Here is a 17,771-nt window from a genome sequence, read left to right on the forward strand (position 1 = left end):
AGGGCTTTTAAAGCAAGGGAAATGGTAAAAGCGTAATCTCAGAGGAACTCTCTTATGTTAAAGAACTGAGAAAATGAAGTCTTTCTGAAGCTAAGTGTAAATTATATCACCTTCTTTGGGAGCAAAAGCTGCTAAATGTAACAGAAGAAAATGACAGTGCAGGAAATCAAAGTTCAGGAAAAAACTTCAAGTCTGGTTTTCTAATGCTTAATCCTCTGATACTCCCCTCTGAGGATCCATCCATTGCCTTCTTTCCTCCCTCTTCTCCAAAGTCTATTTGAAAGGGATTTTGATGGGTGATGGCAAAAGAAGGCAACTTTAGATGGAGTATAAATTAGGGCATAAGATGCTCTTTGTATAGAGATTATTTTAGACATGCTTTTGAAAATATACTTTTTTTTAGCCTTATTAAGAAAATAATCAAAGGTATGATTTTTAAATCTTTGAGTTTAGTCTGCTTTCAGTAAAAATAAGGCATAGGTACCAAAATAAGCAAACTTTTTTTCCGCTCTGGTTTCTGCATATAAGATTTACAGGTATTTAAAATAAACCCATGAAAAACAGAAATACTGCCCTGGGATTGGCTAAATAGTCAGAGCAATTACCTCTGGGCTCCAGAATCCAACTGAGCTTGACTTTTGGAAATAAATTTGGCTAAGACTTCTTCCTCATTCTGTTGTATAAAGGTGTATATGAAATGATACTGACCTCTGCCAGAAACCCCAGGAATCCTATTCAGTGATGTACTTGTAACGGTTATGAAAGAATTAAAACAACACAGATGTGGATTAATGTGAAAAAGTAGGCAAAACACAAAATTCTCATTGTGTGGTTTCAGTGTGGCAGATCCTTTAAATATTTTGGTGTACCACAATAATTAAAGTGTTTAAGAACGTTAAGATACCTAGAAAATAAAAGCCCACAGTTGAATAACAAGAATGAACTATGTTTTATTTTTTTAATTGGAATTAATGTAGGTTGCCATGGTGAAAATAGATTGAAATATTTAACAGTAACTGTTTTGTGCAGCCCTAGAGATCAAAAACAGCAATGTAAAAAGCCAGATCTTTAAATAATCATTCTCACAGACATGTTTAATATAAATGATTGCTAGAAAGGAAATGCGTTTTCTTCAGTGCTATGCAAAGAAATTTTAATTGACTTGGGCTTGGCAGTGAGAATCTGCAACTTAGCATTAATAACTCAAATCTAAAAATATTTGCTCATTGCTCTGGATTATGACTGTTCAAGAAACACTATTTTCAAACACTAATTAATCATTTTAAATAAACCTTTTTTTACACATTTATGGCATCAACGAGTATGACTGTTTATTACATTTTACCTATAAAAAGTTGAACTGTTTTATATACTCTTTATAGAAACAGTGCACAGTCATAAATTAAAAGATGCAACTGTTTGGGGTATTTTACTGGTGGCCCTGTGTTTTCCTGCCAGCAGTACAGCTGTTTCAGGTTTCTCAGGATAACACATAAAAAGCTGTACGTACACTGCAGGTTTATGCTTGAATTGCCGAGCCAGAGATGGTATGACTCAACTTTCCCAGAAGCAAGTTATACCAAAATGTGATGGATCAAAACAGCTAGTTGCATAGTAGTTTATATTACAGCTATGAAAACCAGTTCTCATTTATGGTGGTTGGTTTCTTAAAGCTGACAGACATTCCTCTGTGGTACTTGAATTTTGCCATGAGTGAACAGCCACTGGAGCTAAGACTATGTTTTTTTTTTTTTTTTTTTGAGGGTCTGAGGAATGGAAGAAGGGTGATACAACAGTATCTAGAGTGTGGCTAAAAATTAGCTGGAAACTTGTATCAGGAATGAAAAATTGCATTACCAAGCTACTTGTAAAAATATATACTCCCTTATTACTTGTGTGACAGTTATTGAGTTCCCAGTGATTTTATGCTGTTCTAAGGTTGATTTTTAGACTTTCTGAAGTGATTTAACACTTACCTCATTTCTCATGCATCAAAATCTTAAGTTTGACATTTTATTGTGTCCTGGGAGGTAATAAACAGATATCTTTATGGCCATGCACTAGATGTGGTGAATTCCTGTTTAAATCCTATGGGACCTAAGGTTCTATCAAGAGTTTGACAATGACTATTTAATAACAATAGTCTCCAAAGTGGGATGCATCACACCCACCAGGGGATGTAAGATGGGATATAGGGAGAAATTTTTAGAATTTATATTTAAGTATTTTTATCTCATCCTTTATTTCTATTCCATATTTTATATTAGTATGTGATATATATATATAATTATGTATTATATAATTATGTATTATATAAAATATATAATATATTAATACTATATATATAATTTATAAATAAATATATAAATTTTGGAGATGCATGGTCAAATATTTTTACTGCTATAAATACTATTAAAAGAGTTTATAGATTGTTGCCCTTTCACCCTTGGCAGAGAAGCAAAGAATTGAGTTAACACCTTGATTTGTGGCAATGTGAATAAATTATAGCTAATTCCAGGAGCTTATGCTGTGTCTTACTTTGACCACCTTTTCTGCTTGGCCTCTTATATTGCCATATATTTTTTAATCACACAAGGTTATTAAACATGGAAACAAATGAAAAACAGACTTGTTATTATGTTAGAAATAATAAGTTGCTCATGCATCAAGACTTTGACACACAGGAAGTTTGAATGAATGAGTAGAAAAGTTTCCAAGTTATTAAAATGTTCTGGTACCTGATTTATTCATTTGCCATACCAGTAATTCTAAGGCAAGTGAAGCTCCTTTACTTCCTGAGGCCTGAAGAAACAATGTGATTTCTTAAACGAGGCATTAAAGCAAAGCTGGGAATGCTTGTTTTCCAACAATGCTGGTAGTCTTGTTAACAAGTTGCCCCTCGTTAGCTAGGATTGTCCCATTTTTTTAAACCTGTTTGTCTACCTTTATCAAGGTAGAAAGTTTTGTTAAATAACGTGTATGTGGTTGAAGAAAAATAATGTCTTTTACGCTGCCTTTTACGATCAGTTCTAAAGATTCTTCTGTATTTACTAATTGGAACATTTATTTTGAACTCAGGCTCAGTAATATTAAAGTAATTTTGAAGGAACTAGTATGTTCTCTCCCCACCTCCAATTATTTAAGTATTTGTAAAATACTCAATATGTAAAAATATTAGTAATACAATAATATTATGATGTTGTACGTTAATAGTATGTCAGGAAGGAGAGTGGCAGTTTAGTGTCCAAACAACAGCCAACAAAACAAATTAGTTCTGAAAATTGGAAACTGAACATTTTAGTAGCAAGTATTATTTTTGAAACGTCGTTTAAAGCTGTTTTGTGATCTTAAAGTAATTTGCTTTATAATTTAGAACTAGTTTAGGCATTCTATGTACAGTTGGTGTTTTCCTTTTAAAAGGTGATAATGCATTTATAAAGCCTGAACATTTCAAATCAGATTCCTCTTTAAAATTTGTATCTACTTTACTATTGCTTTTAAAAATGTTATCAATTTTTATGTACGCTTTCTATATCAGTGCTACAATTTTTTTTTGTTTTAGGTATTTAAATCATGTCAGAGCTGCCTCACCACAGGACCTTGCTGGAGGCTATACTTCTTCTCTGGCCTGTCACAGAGCACTACAGGATGCATTCAGTGGGCTCTTCTGGCAGGCCAGTTAACCTTTGCTTCTCCTTTATAAGATTTGGACCTTGGAGCCGAACTAGAGACTAGCAAAAGTAAAGCAGACTTGTAAAATTATAGTCGTATGCAGCTGCACAACAAAAGCACCACCACTAGCAGCTGTGTTAAAGGATTTATAAAGAGAAAATTTCAGAACTAAGCAGAGTAATATAGTGAGTATTTGTGGAAAGAGATTTATTTTTTACTTATATTTTCCCGAGAGGAATTGAAACTGGAAGCCTCATCTGATGGAAGATATGAATAATTTACCTGTGTATATTTGAGGCTGACAGACTTGTAAAATCTTTTCAAAAATAAAGCTAGACTTTATATTAAGTCTTGTGGTTTTTCTCTTATTACAGTGTTTTACTCGAACACATTATAAAATGCCATTTTGAATACGACATTTAGTGTTAATATCCAAGTCTATTATTTCTTCTCATAAAATGTTCCTTTTTATTCCCAATGTCTTCTTAATACAAGCCCAGACAAGTGGATATATTTCCTTCTACTAGCAGGTTGTGGTGAGTAAAACCCAACTTGTGATAATGTCACTCTCTTAATATTAAGGACTCAGTGCCTGTTTTGAGCAGTGGAAAGTGAGACAAACCTTGATCAAGGTGTTATAGTTCCCAGCTGTGAGCCACACTTAGGATAAACCAGAGCAGAGTATTAACCTGCTTTAATGACAAATTCAAAGAAGTAAGTTAATAAAATTTAATACTTAAACAGCACCTTTCACCTCAAATATGAACTCATTTCATGATGAAACCTTGGAAACTGGAATGGATACATTTTAAATGGAATTTCCCTGTGAGACCTGATGTAGTTTCTGTTGAAACTTCAAAGGCTTTTAGTATAACCAGGCTTTTGCTCAGAGTTTGGAAGTGGATAGGATGGATATTTGTAGAATCTCAGCCTTGTATGACTGTTACCTAGTCCACTGGGCATGGGACATAGTTTCTCAAGGAAATTAAGGGATTTCCTAGCCAGTCTCCATTACGACAGATGTTAATTTTATGGGTGGAAAGTTATGTGAAACAAGATTGGTAACAACTTCATATTATTTGAGTGAGCAAGTATTAATTTCAGGAGTACATCTTCATCTTTCCAGTACTTCTAACCATCTTTGATAATTGAGAAAACCAAGGCATCGAACACAAGTGTTTTTAAAAATTTTATTTGTCTAGTTCTATATATACTCTACCAGGCTGCATCCTATTTCTCATATCTATTAGTATTCCTCAGATGAGTATTAGCATTTTAAGTACAATCTATAAATCTATTCAAAGAATTGTGAGAACATTAGACCAATGGTTAAGGCTTTGTTGTACTCAGCTGCCAAAGTTAGGTATTCAGTCTTTAAAAAAGAAACAGTTACTTGTTCTCAGTACCTTGTATGATGCATTTAAATGGAATTAACTAATAGAACATTTTTGAAATTGTTTGAGCCCACCTTAATATTATAGGAATTGCATGCACTCGATTTGGCAAATAAATTATAAAACTTTTTTATGTTTGTAAATATTTTCCCCTTACTATTGCCATACTATGTTCAATAGGCCAAATTTAGAAGTTAACTGATCCTATTTGGTCAAAGGGAATGGTGAAAGATAACCTAATGACAACAATTCACTGATAATAGAAATATTATAAATTGATGAGGTTATCTCCTATCGTCCCAGTGATTTCCTTTCTGAGACAAAAGTCTGTGCAAGCCTTTCATCTACACGAATTAAGTCTTAACATTTTATAACCATAGTACAGAAATAATGGCTAACAACTATTGAGCATGTGCCAAGCACCATGCTTCATGCTTTGTGCATTATCTAATCTTTACAACAGTGCTAGTATTATTTTCTCCACTTTAATAGATGGAGGAGCTGAGGCATAGAAAGAGTAAGTAAATTGCCAAAGGTCAATACAACTTAAAAGTAGCAGAGTTTGGATTTGAACCCAAGTGGTCAAACTCCAGAGTCTATGCTCTAGAGATGACTGTCAGACTCAAATTTACAAACAACAGCTATGTAAAGGCAAGTCTAAGTAGAAAACTTCTTAAGACTTAAAGAAATTTTAGAGATCAAGTATCTATTTTTTGTGGAATATAAACGACACTAACTAAATAACATTATTGATATCCGTGAGAGAAATTTTAAGAAATTCATTATGTAGAACATGATTGACTGTTAACTACAATACCCCCCTTTAAATAGGTATTAATGGAATTGAATACATTTACATCATAGTTGGGATTCATTATTATTTAGTGTTCCTTAATTTCATTCAATAAATATTTGATCTAAGCTTCTCTTAGAAGTTAGCTTTAAGCTGTCAACAGGTGGTCAGATAATCATTTCAAATTAAGGTGGCAAAAAACTTGTCAAAAAGACTCAAATTAAAAAATTGAGTCTAATGAGTTTTCCAGCTGTCATTTCCTAGTGGATTCATCATTAGAGAGTTTAGTTCCAGGTATCACATCAGAAAGTTTAGGGTGGGCTTAGATTTAAATCGTGAAGTAATCACAAATTCAGTTATCCACTCTGAGGGAAAAAGAGGGAAAGGTTAAAATGTTACTAGAAGCATTTAAGGATTGTGTTTTCTTTACAACTATATACCTCATATTTTGACTGAGCCATACTAAATGGAAGCAGGAATCTTACCATTTTACATGAAGAAGAACATCATTTGTATCCACACTTAATATTCAGAACCTAGCACATCAATTTACAGTATGAGAAAAAAATTTTATTCCAACTTGCAAATTAATTCTCTTTGCCTAGATCAGAAGGCCGAATCCAGCTGCTTCCTGTTTATGTTCCATGAGCTAAATTGATGTATATATATTTTTTAAGTTTGAAAAAGCATAAGATTAATATACTTTTTAACATATGAAAAGTATATGAAATTCAAATTTCAGTTTTCATAGTTTTTTTTTTTTTGAACACAGGGTTTATGTATTGTCTGTGGCTACTTTTGGGCTACTATGGCAGAGTTGAGAAGCTACAGAGACCTTATGGCTTGTAAAGCCTAAAATACTATCGGACCCTTTACAGAAAGTTTGCTGACCCCTGACCTACATACCTCTCACTGGGAGAAGAGGGAGAGTAAGAAAATTAGAAGTCACAAACTAGCAATCTCTAGCTGAATCAGCCCCCAAAATCTTGCAGGTTGATTGGGTTGTGTTTCAAAATAATTTTAAGTGCCTTTAGATAAAGAATGAAGGTCCAATTCATTACTTTCTTACATTTCTTACCCTCTATTGCCTTTATCTACTGCCTGGCTTCTGAAAGGCATTTGAGTTTGTAATTAATGATTTAGATCGGGGGTCTTCAATTTTTTTCTGTAGGGCTAGACAGTAAATATTTTAACTTTGTGAGCTAAGAGGCAAAATCGAGGACATTAAAGTAAGTACTTACATAACAAGATGTTAAATAAAATTCAAAATAAAATTCAGTACATTTTTGTAATGTCCTTTTTTGGGGAATAACATTTCCCTTAATTCGGGTTCTAAGTGTTTCCTATCATCAAAATCAATTGTAAATGATCACCAGTTAATGGTTTTCTGCAGTGAGATTTTACACATTTCACTTTTAAAAATGTCTTTTCACACAGATAGATAGTGCCAAATGCTGATATCAATCCAGGAGCATATGATTTTAACTGAGTATATTAATCATTTGGAAAGCATTTGTAAAACTCTGTTACATTTTTCCCTTGGTAATCTGCCTTTTAGTATGTCATTACATAGCACGTTATTCACTTCCAGTTGAAGATTAGGTGGAAGCTCAATCATAGCTAAATGTATTTTGAAATACAGAAATTTCCTTTGCATTTGCACAGAGGTCCCAAAAAAGCTAAATTCAGAAGGTATATCCACTACTAATTAGTGTGAGAATAGAAATCTTGTTTCATTTTAATTTTTGATAGCATGAGAAATGTTTAACACAGGATATTGATTCACATGTCTGTTGTTGAAATTACTGCAGTATGTTTCATATTAAAGTTGTTTGCCATGTAATTGTAGGTTGAAATCTTTAAGAAATATTATCAAGTCTTTAGTAAAAGCTAATTTCCAAAGCCATTCAGTGTTCTAGAATAGTGTTTAAGGGTGGTTCTTTAGTTAAGAAAAGTTTTAGACTTGACCTTGAACTCAAAAAAAAAAATTGCAATCAAACTTCGCTAACCAAACCGAACTTAGGTTGAGCAAGTCAGGAAATTCAGCTTCAATTTCTGACAAAATTCAAGGACTTCAGGATGGTTAACATCTATGAAAACAAAGTTTACTATTGACACTACTGGTTCAGTAACACATGGTAGTCAAAAATTTTCTGCAAGGTACTTGCTGGTGGATAGTGACTAACCATAGGTTTTAAACATGTTAGAATTTCACAAAGCTTTGTAAATTTCTCCAACTAGGTTTTTTCTACCTCTCACATGTTTACCAAACATCAGTTATAACATCTTAGCAGATTCTACTTCAGGTTGTACAGAATTAGTGTTTTCTCAACTTCTTTGAAAATATTCACTTGTAGTTCTATTGCAGAGTATTCAGGGCCTAACTCTTTAATAACTTAAAACTCAGCTTTGATGCCTCAAATAAATAAGAACTGAGCAATATTATAACATCTATCAACTCATCAAGTGTCAAAGAACCACTTGGACTTGTTAACCTTTTTGACTGTTGACATTGCTCCCAATGTTCTCAAATCTTTGAGCAATTGTTCTTGCCAAAGGCCAATAGTCTTAAAAGTTTACTTTCTCTGGACACATTTCTTTGGCTGCTGCATTTAAACACAATTCACCATTAGCAAATGGGTTTTCTTGCTTGGCTTATAAGAGTCATTTGGAGACTTACTTTGGTTGCAACCTCGTTTTCGTTTTTTATTTTGTAAAGAAATTCTGCTGTGACATTTCTAGTTTAAATTTCTAATTTTTCTGACAGTTGCTTGCTTTAGAGTTGGAAATAGTTATGAGTGCTTCTTTTGGTAATATCAGTGTATACTATATTTTAGCTCAGGTATAGATGCTTTGTCACCTGATTCTACATCAAAATAATTCACACTTTATTATACCTTAAAAACACAACATTAGAAGTCCATTTTTCTTGTTTTGAAATGATGGGTCTATACCAGTGATAACAAAATAAAATGTTATAGCTTGGTGATATACTCAAAATAGTACTCAAAATACTATTGAATTATTACTGGTATTTGTGGTGTGTTGAGCAGCAGTATGAAGTGATGAGAGATGAGAATCACATCCTGTCTGTGTTACAACTACTCAACTCTCCTGTTAGTCCAGGAAAGCAGGCACAGACAGTAAACAGATGAGCATGATGTAGTCCAGCAAAACTTTATGGGCACTGAAAGTCAAATTTCACATCACAAAATGTTATTATTTTGATTCTTTATCAATCATTTGAAAATGTAAGAACCATTCTCAACTTGCCATACAAAGACAGGTGGCGGGCCAGATTTGGTCTGCCAGCCATGGTTTGCCTATTCCTGATCTAAATCTAATTTTTATTACTTTTATAGTGATAGTATAAGAGTATTTATACAAAACTCAGCTATATTCTTCAAAGGATAACCAAAGTGATTAGTGCTTTCCTAGTTAGCACACAATTACCGTACCTTCAGAAACTATTTTCCCAAGAGATAGACATATTTAATAAAATAATTAGTTATAATTTAGATTATAAAATTAATGTTATAACTTAGACAAAATAAATGTTTAGTAGGCTTATTTCATTTAAATTTTAATTTGATAATCCTCAGTTTATAAGACAGCAAGGGTAAAATATAACAGTTCAATACTACGGTAACTGCTAAGATTTTATGAAATCATAAAAATCATATTTCACTACATAATGATATAATGGGGAGATGGAGAAGACATTTCCAGTTAAGTGATTTAAGCAATCTGTATTTTTTCTTCTGAAAAGGCTTTATCTGTCCTCTGGCGTTTGAGAGGTGGATCTTCATGATTCTCTGAAACAAATCCAGAAAATCTATATTAGATAAGATGCTTAACATTTGAAAATACTTTTAAAAGTAAATAATATAGGCATTTAAAAAATTTTAATCTTTTCAACTTATACATGAAATAGTAACATTCCTGTGGATTTATTATTTTAATGAAATAGCCTTCTACTAGGCTGAATAGTGTATCATACTAAAATTTGTAAAATTCAGAGAAAGTAGTCACACATGGCAAGGAGTCTTAAACTGAAATATCTAACTAGAATTAGTTTAACCTGTTCCAAATTTAATAAATAATATACGTATAGCCTAAGAAAGCTACATGAACGGGATTATAGTTTACATTTAATTTCCCATAAATTTCTTACCTAGATTTAGGGTCTGGTTCTTGTAGAGTATAGCAGCAGGAATCCTAAAGGTGATGCATAACATTTCCTTGTTAGGGGCAACATTTCTTACTAGGTGAACTGAACTGCATGCATCCAAGGAAAGGCCTAACGCAGCTTCAGCTTGTTGCTGAACATCCTTAGCAGGGTTAGCATCTTTGGAAAAGCTGTAACAGTGCACCATGGGGAGGAGCTCACTGCAGCATGGCTGCCCATCTAAAAGTGATTTGAAAGCACCAAGAAACTCAATAGCCTTCGCTGGCAAGTTCATGACAATGTGCACAGAGTGTTTTCTTTCTTTTGACAGTGGTCCCAGCTGTTGCATTAACTCTTCTCTGACTGGTCCTTGGATGAAGTCTTTCCCATCCAAGTTAAAGACTTTTACCTTTTGGTCCACTTTATTTAACTTACAGTTGTGCAGTAGCCATTTATGGGATTCAGGATTGAGATCATTGGCAAATACAGTGCAGTTTTTCTTTGCTATGGGAATGGCAAAGGGCCCAACCCCAGCAAAAACATCAAATAGGACATCCCCAGGTTTGAGAAGTTCTGTGATACGGCTATGTTCTGTAGAGAGACGAGGATTCCAGTAGACTTTTGAAAAATCAAATTCATAGGTGTAGTTGTTTTCTCGAACCTGAAAAAGGTATTATGCTTTCGGTCAATGAGCTTAGTCTTAAATTTCAGCCACTGATTATGGAGAGCTGCACCCACGTAGACATATTTCAATTTATTACTATTACGAGCAAATAACAGTACATTTAAAGGCATTTTAATTAGAATTCTGGTATTTATGCTTTACTTTAGGCCAGTTAATATCTTGCATTAGACTTTTTCATGAGAAGTCATCTCTTCAAAGCCAAATGGCCCTCTATCTCATCCTAAAGGGTCATAAAGTGGTCCCAAATCACATGAGGAATTTTTCAGATAGGCCAATTTACTGGCTTAATTATACTCAGTGACCAGATAGAGAGGAAAAATCCTAACATTTAAAACAACACACCACATGTATCTTCACGGTGTGTAGCTAAGTAGCAGACAGCACTTCCACACAGCAAACAAGCTGCCCTCCTTATTTAGCTTTCAGTTTGTAAGAGGGAGGCATGATAGATGTGTCATGTGTCAATGAATTTTCAAGTATTTTGCTATGTTTTTAGACAGTAACTTGGACTTTGCAAGTTTCATGTCTATAAGTTTAGAGCCAGTGTGTAGAACAAATCATTCTCCTATTTTCTCCTTTCCCAATTTTAACTTATAAAGAAACAAAGGTCAGAAAGTTCTATAAATCCAATAGAGCTATATCTTCTATATTCTGCTTTCATGGACGTTAATTCTAAATTTGTACATATTTTTTTCTTTCAACCACATTAGACGCTCTGGCCATATTATTAAGGTTCTAGAATTGAGAATGTTTCCATGATTCTGCCAACTGAAAGTAGTTTTGGGTATATAACCTGGAAGGTTTAAGTATTTCTTGTGAATGCTTTTCCTGAAATCTTTCTACTCCCCTTTTAAGGTTTGTAATGTGAAGCACAGATCTACTTTTAAAATTAAATGCTAAGTACCCTCTGGTTTTTACTTATGCTGTCTTTGCTCTCTCCCTCAGCATTAATTTCAGCTAATTAATATTATGGTGTAAATAGTAGGTATAAAAACATATCCTAAGAACAAACTTTATTGACTTAGGAAATCAAATACAAGGCATTTATAAAATTACAGAAGTTTCTCAGAACTTTTAGATCTTTCTGAGAAGAATGATGTTACCTGTTACCTTTAGGGTCAGTACCAAGTGAACATGTACCATATTTAATCAGGGTATACCTTAATGTCAGTTGAGATAAGCACTGTTATTACCAAAAGATTCACATTTGAATCTTACTTGTCATGACAGGCCTCATATATTTTACACAAGCAGTAGGCAGTGGAGGTCTGGTATATAGGGAAAGATCATGCATGGACTCTGGAGTTAGAAGCCTGGCTCCAAATACCCTGCTCAGTCATTCCCTGTTACTTCATCTACATAAAGAGAATATTAATAAAAACCACCATTATCTTGTGGGCATCTTAGAATTTGTTACATTCCAAGCATTTAGTTCAGGGCCTAACAAGTAAGTGTGTGTAGTAAATGGTATTTTAATATTCTGATACTATTAAATTATGGAGAAATAATAAAATAATATTCATCTAGGTCTATGTAGCCTAGAATCTTAAAAAATAATTCCTTTGCATACACTCTGTCCCAAGTTTCGTAAAGTCCTATTTAAAAGATATATCTAACATTTAAGAGTGGCCTTTGTTATTAAAACTTTTGTCAAGTTATAGAGAGAGTTTAGCCTATTTTTTAGGTTGGGTACAAAATTTCACAAAGTCTTAAAAAAAGTTTATTATATCCAGCACTCTAGAGGATTTTGGGGGTGGAGGATGAGAAAGTATTTTATACTAGGAATCTGTTCCTACATATTATTTCTTTGAAATAATTTTCAAAGAAAATTTTATTTTTTTTTTATGAAAAATACATTGTTTTTTCTTATAAAAGAAATATGTGCTCAGTAGGAAAGTATAATGATAACAAAGGTCACCAATAACTACATCAAATAAAAATGGGCCCACTGTTAAGATTCTAATATATGTACATATTTACATAGATTATTTAGTTAAAATTGAACTGTGTTCTACAGCTTGGTTTTTTTGTCGCTTAACCTGTCAATGGGTAATTTATTTTAATAAGTATGGAGCTAAATAACCTTTTATGATGGACTATTCCATTTTATTATTATACTAGAATTTAATCAATTCTCTACTGATGAAGATTTAGGCTTTTTCCATTCTTTTATTTATTTTATTATAAAAATATTGATGAAGAACCTAATACATACATCATTACAATTTTAATTATGTCCTTGAGATAACGTCATCCCATAAATGGGATGCTAGGTCAAAGGATACACCCATTCAAAATTGCAATTACCATACACTCTTCCTTAATGTATTAAATTTGCATTCTCATCTATAACATATGTAAATGTTCACATTCTTACATAGTCAATACTGGGTATTAAAAATATTTCAATCTTTGTCATCTATTCTGATTCTAAACATTAATCTTGAAATATAACATGCTAGGAGACAATAAAATACTCCATACCTTGGTCATCATGTTCTCCTCTCCAGATAGTACTTCCATTTGGAAATTTCGGTATGTATTATCAATATTATTGATTTTATTTACTGCTGAGGTGATTCCTGGATTCTTGTCAATCATAACTTGACCTAAAGATGACAATTCATAACAAATATTGCCTAATGATTACAAAATAAAAACTAAAACTGCAAATATGAAATGGAAATGAACTGTATTTTCTTTTGGTTCATTGATAAAAACTGCATCTAGTGTGTGTAAAGTGGTATGCAGTTCTCAAAATTAAAGATTACTAAATTTAATGCCCGAGCCTCCAATACAAACACACAAAAAAATGTATAGGTACATTATTAAGGAAACAATTTTGAGGAGTTTAGGTCTACCTACTGTTTTTCCATGTTTTTAAAATAAATCTCAAATATACCAATAAGCAAAAAGGTAGACCATAGGGAACTGGTAACGCTATGGAAGTATATACCAGCAAAATAATGTTTTCAAATATAGGAAACATAAATTCTTTAGTCTTATCTAAATTAAATGTTCACTTACTTAAATTGTTCATTTTGTCAAAAATTTGCCACACCAGAAAAAAACTACAAAGATAACAAAATATACCAGAAATGGTAGGTATATTGATGCCCTTTAATCAAAGTGCACTTTTTTGTCAGCAGTTAAAAAATTTGTACGAATCTATATGCTATCTCACTGCATAGAGATAATTTGATATGTAAGTTAGTAGAGAGTACTCAGTAATACAAATATGCTAAAATACAACCTGAATTTGTCCAATTTATCTCTGATATCTGATTTTGAATATGATATCAATAAATTCCAGTCAATCATTATCCTGTTCTCATCCTGTTCTGCTTCAGGTACCAGAACTCAAGTTTTAAGGTATAGAAGTTAGTTTGAAATGAGGAATGAATTAAAAAAAAAACCACACAACTTATTCTGAAAGTTTATAGTAAAAGTTTTAAAAATACCACTGCATGAAAATATTTCACTTTTAATCTATGAGTGCCCCTTTATGAGAGTTTATAACGTAGGAATGACAAAAGGGATGTCTGAGGATAGGCAGTGACTCATAGGAAAGCCTAGATTTGACATTGCACCCAGTCATAATTAAGATTTGCTTAAGTATTTACTATGTTATCACTATGCATTATCAACTCCTTTCATCAAAAACAAATGCATTAATAGAATATTTCTGAAATCCTACCCATGCAAAATACTGAGTACTACATTTTAAAGCTGAAAATAATTCCCAGAAGTTCTGACAATAATTCTACATTAAAATGATTAATCTGGAGAATGCATGAACATCAAATATTCACATAAGGAAAGTGCAATTGTGATTAGTTTTCTACTTTCTTATCCTAAAGAATAAAGAATCCAGGTTCAAACTTAGGGCTTCAGAAATATGACAAACACAATTATCATTTCTGAAAGGCTAGGGGCACTAAAAAAGTATGGTGCTTGACACATAGAAGGAGCATAATTAGTTGAATCAGTTAAAGTATGAATAAAGTGTCTTGTACTTTTATAATCTAGCATTTAAAAAATAATTTTAAAAACTAAAATTAGAACTTGCTAATTGCTTTCTAGTATATGACTTTCTAGGATACACCTACCAATTAAATGCTTAAAAGGTAGTTGGTGATCTCGAAGATTCAGGTGGGCAATATGTCCCACTCTGCTAAACCCCGAAGTCACATCTTGACCTTCAGGAAGCACAGCTCTCAAGATTTCTTCTGACTTAAAGTTTTCATAAGTTAGTTCCAAATTATATTTAGATATCTGTGGATTGACATTAAGCTGCTTTAAAATACTGAGTTCTGTTTTCTCAAAGGAATCCTCAGTAAACATTTTATAGGGATCCAACATAATTAGTCTACTTTCTTCATCTTCTGGATCTTCAATCACACGTTTTATGCCTGGGCGCTGCAGTGCTGCCCTTTTAAGGGATCGCATCAATTTACTAACAATTTCTTTCCTCACTTTAAGCACTGGGATGGTGACTGTCTTTTTAAAAGCGTTTCTATCAAGTTTTGTCATTCCTCGAACATCAGAGGGTGGTGAAAACAATTCAGAGTTTCTCTGACTTGTTTCTATTTCAGGCATAGTTGAAAATCTTTTTCTTTGATCCAACGAGAAAATACCAGGTGCTCTGCTAAGTTTCTGTATCAGTGATGTCCAAGCTAGTGGAATCAATGATTCTGATTCAGTTAGTCTACAGCTTTCCACTTTGAGAAGTCTTCTTAATCCAAATGGCCTCCATAAGATCCTAAAAAAAAGGTATTCAATTAAAAAAAAAATGCCATAAAGCTACAAACCAACTTACATGTTTACGATAAGTTTTAAGAATAAAAATCTATATTGTTTTACGTAGTCTGCTAAATGCTGGTAATTAAAACTTTTAGTGGTGTGTGAGAAGTATACTATCTTTTCCAGGACAGAATGACTTTTATAGTGGTACATAATAAATTTGCACCTTCAACCCACCTGCTGCTAGATTGAGGGCTTAATGACCCTCTCTTTCCACAATTTGCTACAGAATACATTTAGGGTTGGAACTGAGATTTGAGTTAAAGTATATCTCTGAATGAAATAATCTTATGTTTATGGCAGTATTTACTAGGATATTCTTATGGGTGCTTATTGTGTCAGATGCTGTGATAAATGCTTTACACACTATAAATTTTGGGAGGTGTGTGGTACTGCATCTTCATTTTTGTAAATGAGTAAACTAAAGTGCAGAAGTAGGTTAACTCACCCAGTCTCCTTGCTGGTAAGTGTTTGGGCAAGGATTAAAACCCAGGTATGAGTGAATTCAGTGAACACTTTCTTGCTACAAGTCCTGCCTATAATTAGAGGTTTCAGTATTTTGAGGACGAGGACTTTACTGAGTGTTATACACACATGCCATTAAGAGTATCAGTTATTCACTTTTCCCCCTAGAATGCCAAAGAAGTAATTATATGAGGAAAGGGCCCTCCCCAGAATCCTGTAAAGCAAATTTCAAACTTCACAGCCAGGGTTCAAATTGGGTCTAGCAGTTAACCATCTGTGTGATCTTAGGTAAATTACTTAAGTCTGAGTCTCGACTTCCCCACGTGTAAAATGTGACTAAATGATCTACCAGAAAGCTTTGGGAAAGATTAAATTCCTCACTACCCAGCACTCGGACCCGGACTCAGCACCCGGGACGGTGGGTGACCTCGCGACGTTTCCGCGCCCAGGCACCCCGAGGCGGAGAGGGAGAGCAGCTCCGGACAGACGTGTACCGTCACCAGACCCTCGGGTCCTTGGAACAATCAAGGGCATCGTGGCCCCAACCTCACCAAGGTCACCACCCTAATTCGTAGCGTCGCTCTGCAGCTGGCTCCGCGACCAGACCCCTCACCTCATGCTCTGGTGCAGCTGGGAAATGGGTCGCTGGTGGGTCGGGATGGCCCTGAACTACATCATTACTGTTCGCCGCCGCGAGGCGAGCGTCATCAGATCACGTCAATGTCCTCCCTTCCTCCCGGCCCTGGTGAGGTACGGGTACCCGGAAGGGCCAGGCTGACTGCTCCGCCTCTGGCGCGACTAACTACGGGAGGGCAAGGGTAGCAGCTCGCAGATGGACCTGGACGTCGGCCAGCGAGCAGCATGGAGGCACCCTGGGGACTCGCCAACGTCGAGCCGGGCTGGTATGTCTCTGCCCAGCGGCCGGACGAGGCGGAGGCGGAAGAGTTGAGCCCGTTGCTAAGCAACGTAAGTTGGCGCCGCTTGCTGAAGGCAAGGCCACCCGGCTTCCCTGAATTGCCTGCCAAATGAGACCGGGAAAAGAAGGGGGGATGGCACGGGAAGAGGGGTAAAGCTTGGGGAAGGGGGACCAAAGTCAGCAGCCGAGATTCACATGCGACCCGGCGGAGTTCATGTCTGTGATAGCAGCCTAACCTGCCCTAGGAAGAAAAGCCGACGTAAAGGTGCAAGCTCTGGTGGAACAGGTGCAGCGGAGGACCCGACTAGAGGAGCAGCCAGAGGGTTAAGGAGCTCACTGCTGTTTTTTAGTATGTTTGCCAGCTTCCTGTTTCCCCCACCAGTCTTGTGAGGTTTTTGCAAGAGTCACAAGATTTTTCTTTTCTCAACTTAGTCATTGGGGCACATAGCGCTTCCCTGACCCTAAAGCCTGTGCAATAGGCACTCGGCTTTTTAACTCAAGTCCCCAGACTGTAACATTTTCTAAGACTGTTCCTAAATGCTGTTTTGGGTGAGAGTGTTTTCAGGGTATCCTCGCCAGAGCAACGTGAATTGCTTCTAATATCGTTTGTAGTGTATTCCTAACCTTCCTTCCAGCTGGGCGGACTTAATTCATTGAGTACATAAATAGAAATTGGTTTTGCAGTACTAGTAATTGGGGAGCAACACTTGTCTACAGCAGCCCCAAGATGACTCAGGAATTCTTCAGTAATCACATGAGCTGAAGCCATCTGCTTCCTCTGTCCCCACCCCATTCCTATCCTATCTTCATCTTTTGCAGTCCCAAGATTAATCATGGCTCTTCCCGAAAGCTTACCTGGCTTTGGTATTGGTGGA

At 34.8% G+C, this 17,771-nt stretch overlaps 3 protein-coding genes across 8 annotated transcripts in view; 2 read left to right on the plus strand and 1 right to left on the minus strand.

Moving 5' to 3' along the window:
• Nucleotides 1-4,020, plus strand: part of MNAT1 (MNAT1 component of CDK activating kinase) — a 173,259-nt gene extending 169,239 nt beyond the window's left edge. The window contains exon 8 of the mRNA XM_039864393.1: nucleotides 3,563-4,020. Within this exon, the coding sequence (XP_039720327.1) occupies nucleotides 3,563-3,683 (121 nt within the window). The 3' untranslated portion in view covers nucleotides 3,684-4,020. The remainder of the gene's footprint in view (nucleotides 1-3,562) is intronic.
• Nucleotides 4,021-9,421: 5,401 nt separating this feature from the next.
• On the minus strand, nucleotides 9,422-16,732 carry TRMT5 (tRNA methyltransferase 5). Of its 2 annotated transcripts, none has more exons than XM_039864339.1 (5): nucleotides 16,532-16,552; nucleotides 14,822-15,474; nucleotides 13,197-13,321; nucleotides 10,034-10,688; nucleotides 9,422-9,674 (listed from the first exon to the last, which is right to left on the minus strand). In XM_039864339.1, exons 2-5 carry the CDS (start codon nucleotides 15,309-15,311, stop codon nucleotides 9,598-9,600), a joined length of 1,347 nt encoding a protein of 448 aa, XP_039720273.1. In that variant the 5' UTR covers nucleotides 15,312-15,474; nucleotides 16,532-16,552; the 3' UTR covers nucleotides 9,422-9,597. The 2 variants fall into 2 exon arrangements, with proteins under 2 accessions (XP_039720273.1, XP_039720271.1); XM_039864337.1 differs by lacking the exon at nucleotides 16,532-16,552 and adding an exon at nucleotides 16,594-16,732 and having other exon boundaries at nucleotides 9,427-9,674.
• Nucleotides 16,731-17,771, plus strand: part of SLC38A6 (solute carrier family 38 member 6) — a 52,488-nt gene continuing 51,447 nt past the window's right edge. For 3 of the 5 annotated variants that reach the window (XM_039864352.1, XM_039864365.1, XM_039864383.1), the window contains exon 1: nucleotides 16,813-16,946. In XM_039864352.1, coding sequence (XP_039720286.1) covers nucleotides 16,842-16,946 — 105 coding nt within the window. In that variant the 5' untranslated portion in view covers nucleotides 16,813-16,841. Of the gene's footprint in view, nucleotides 16,947-17,034; nucleotides 17,246-17,771 lie in introns of those variants that run through there. The other 2 variants (XM_039864358.1, XM_039864375.1) reach the window with 2 other exon arrangements.

Source organism: Pteropus medius, unplaced genomic scaffold (genome assembly GCF_902729225.1).
Source record: "Pteropus medius unplaced genomic scaffold, Ma_sr-lr_union100, whole genome shotgun sequence".
NCBI lineage: Eukaryota > Metazoa > Chordata > Mammalia > Chiroptera > Pteropodidae > Pteropus > Pteropus medius.

Bases quoted from the DNA above. Each gene is read 5' to 3' on its own strand.
- TRMT5 (XM_039864337.1), bottom strand. The intron at 13,322-14,821 runs GTAGGTGTATCC...TGTCATCTTTAG, and splicing joins ACCTTTTAAGCATTTAATTG to GTCAAGTTATGATTGACAAG. The intron at 9,675-10,033 runs GTAAGAAATTTA...GATTTGTTTCAG, and splicing joins GAACCAGACCCTAAATCTAG to AGAATCATGAAGATCCACCT.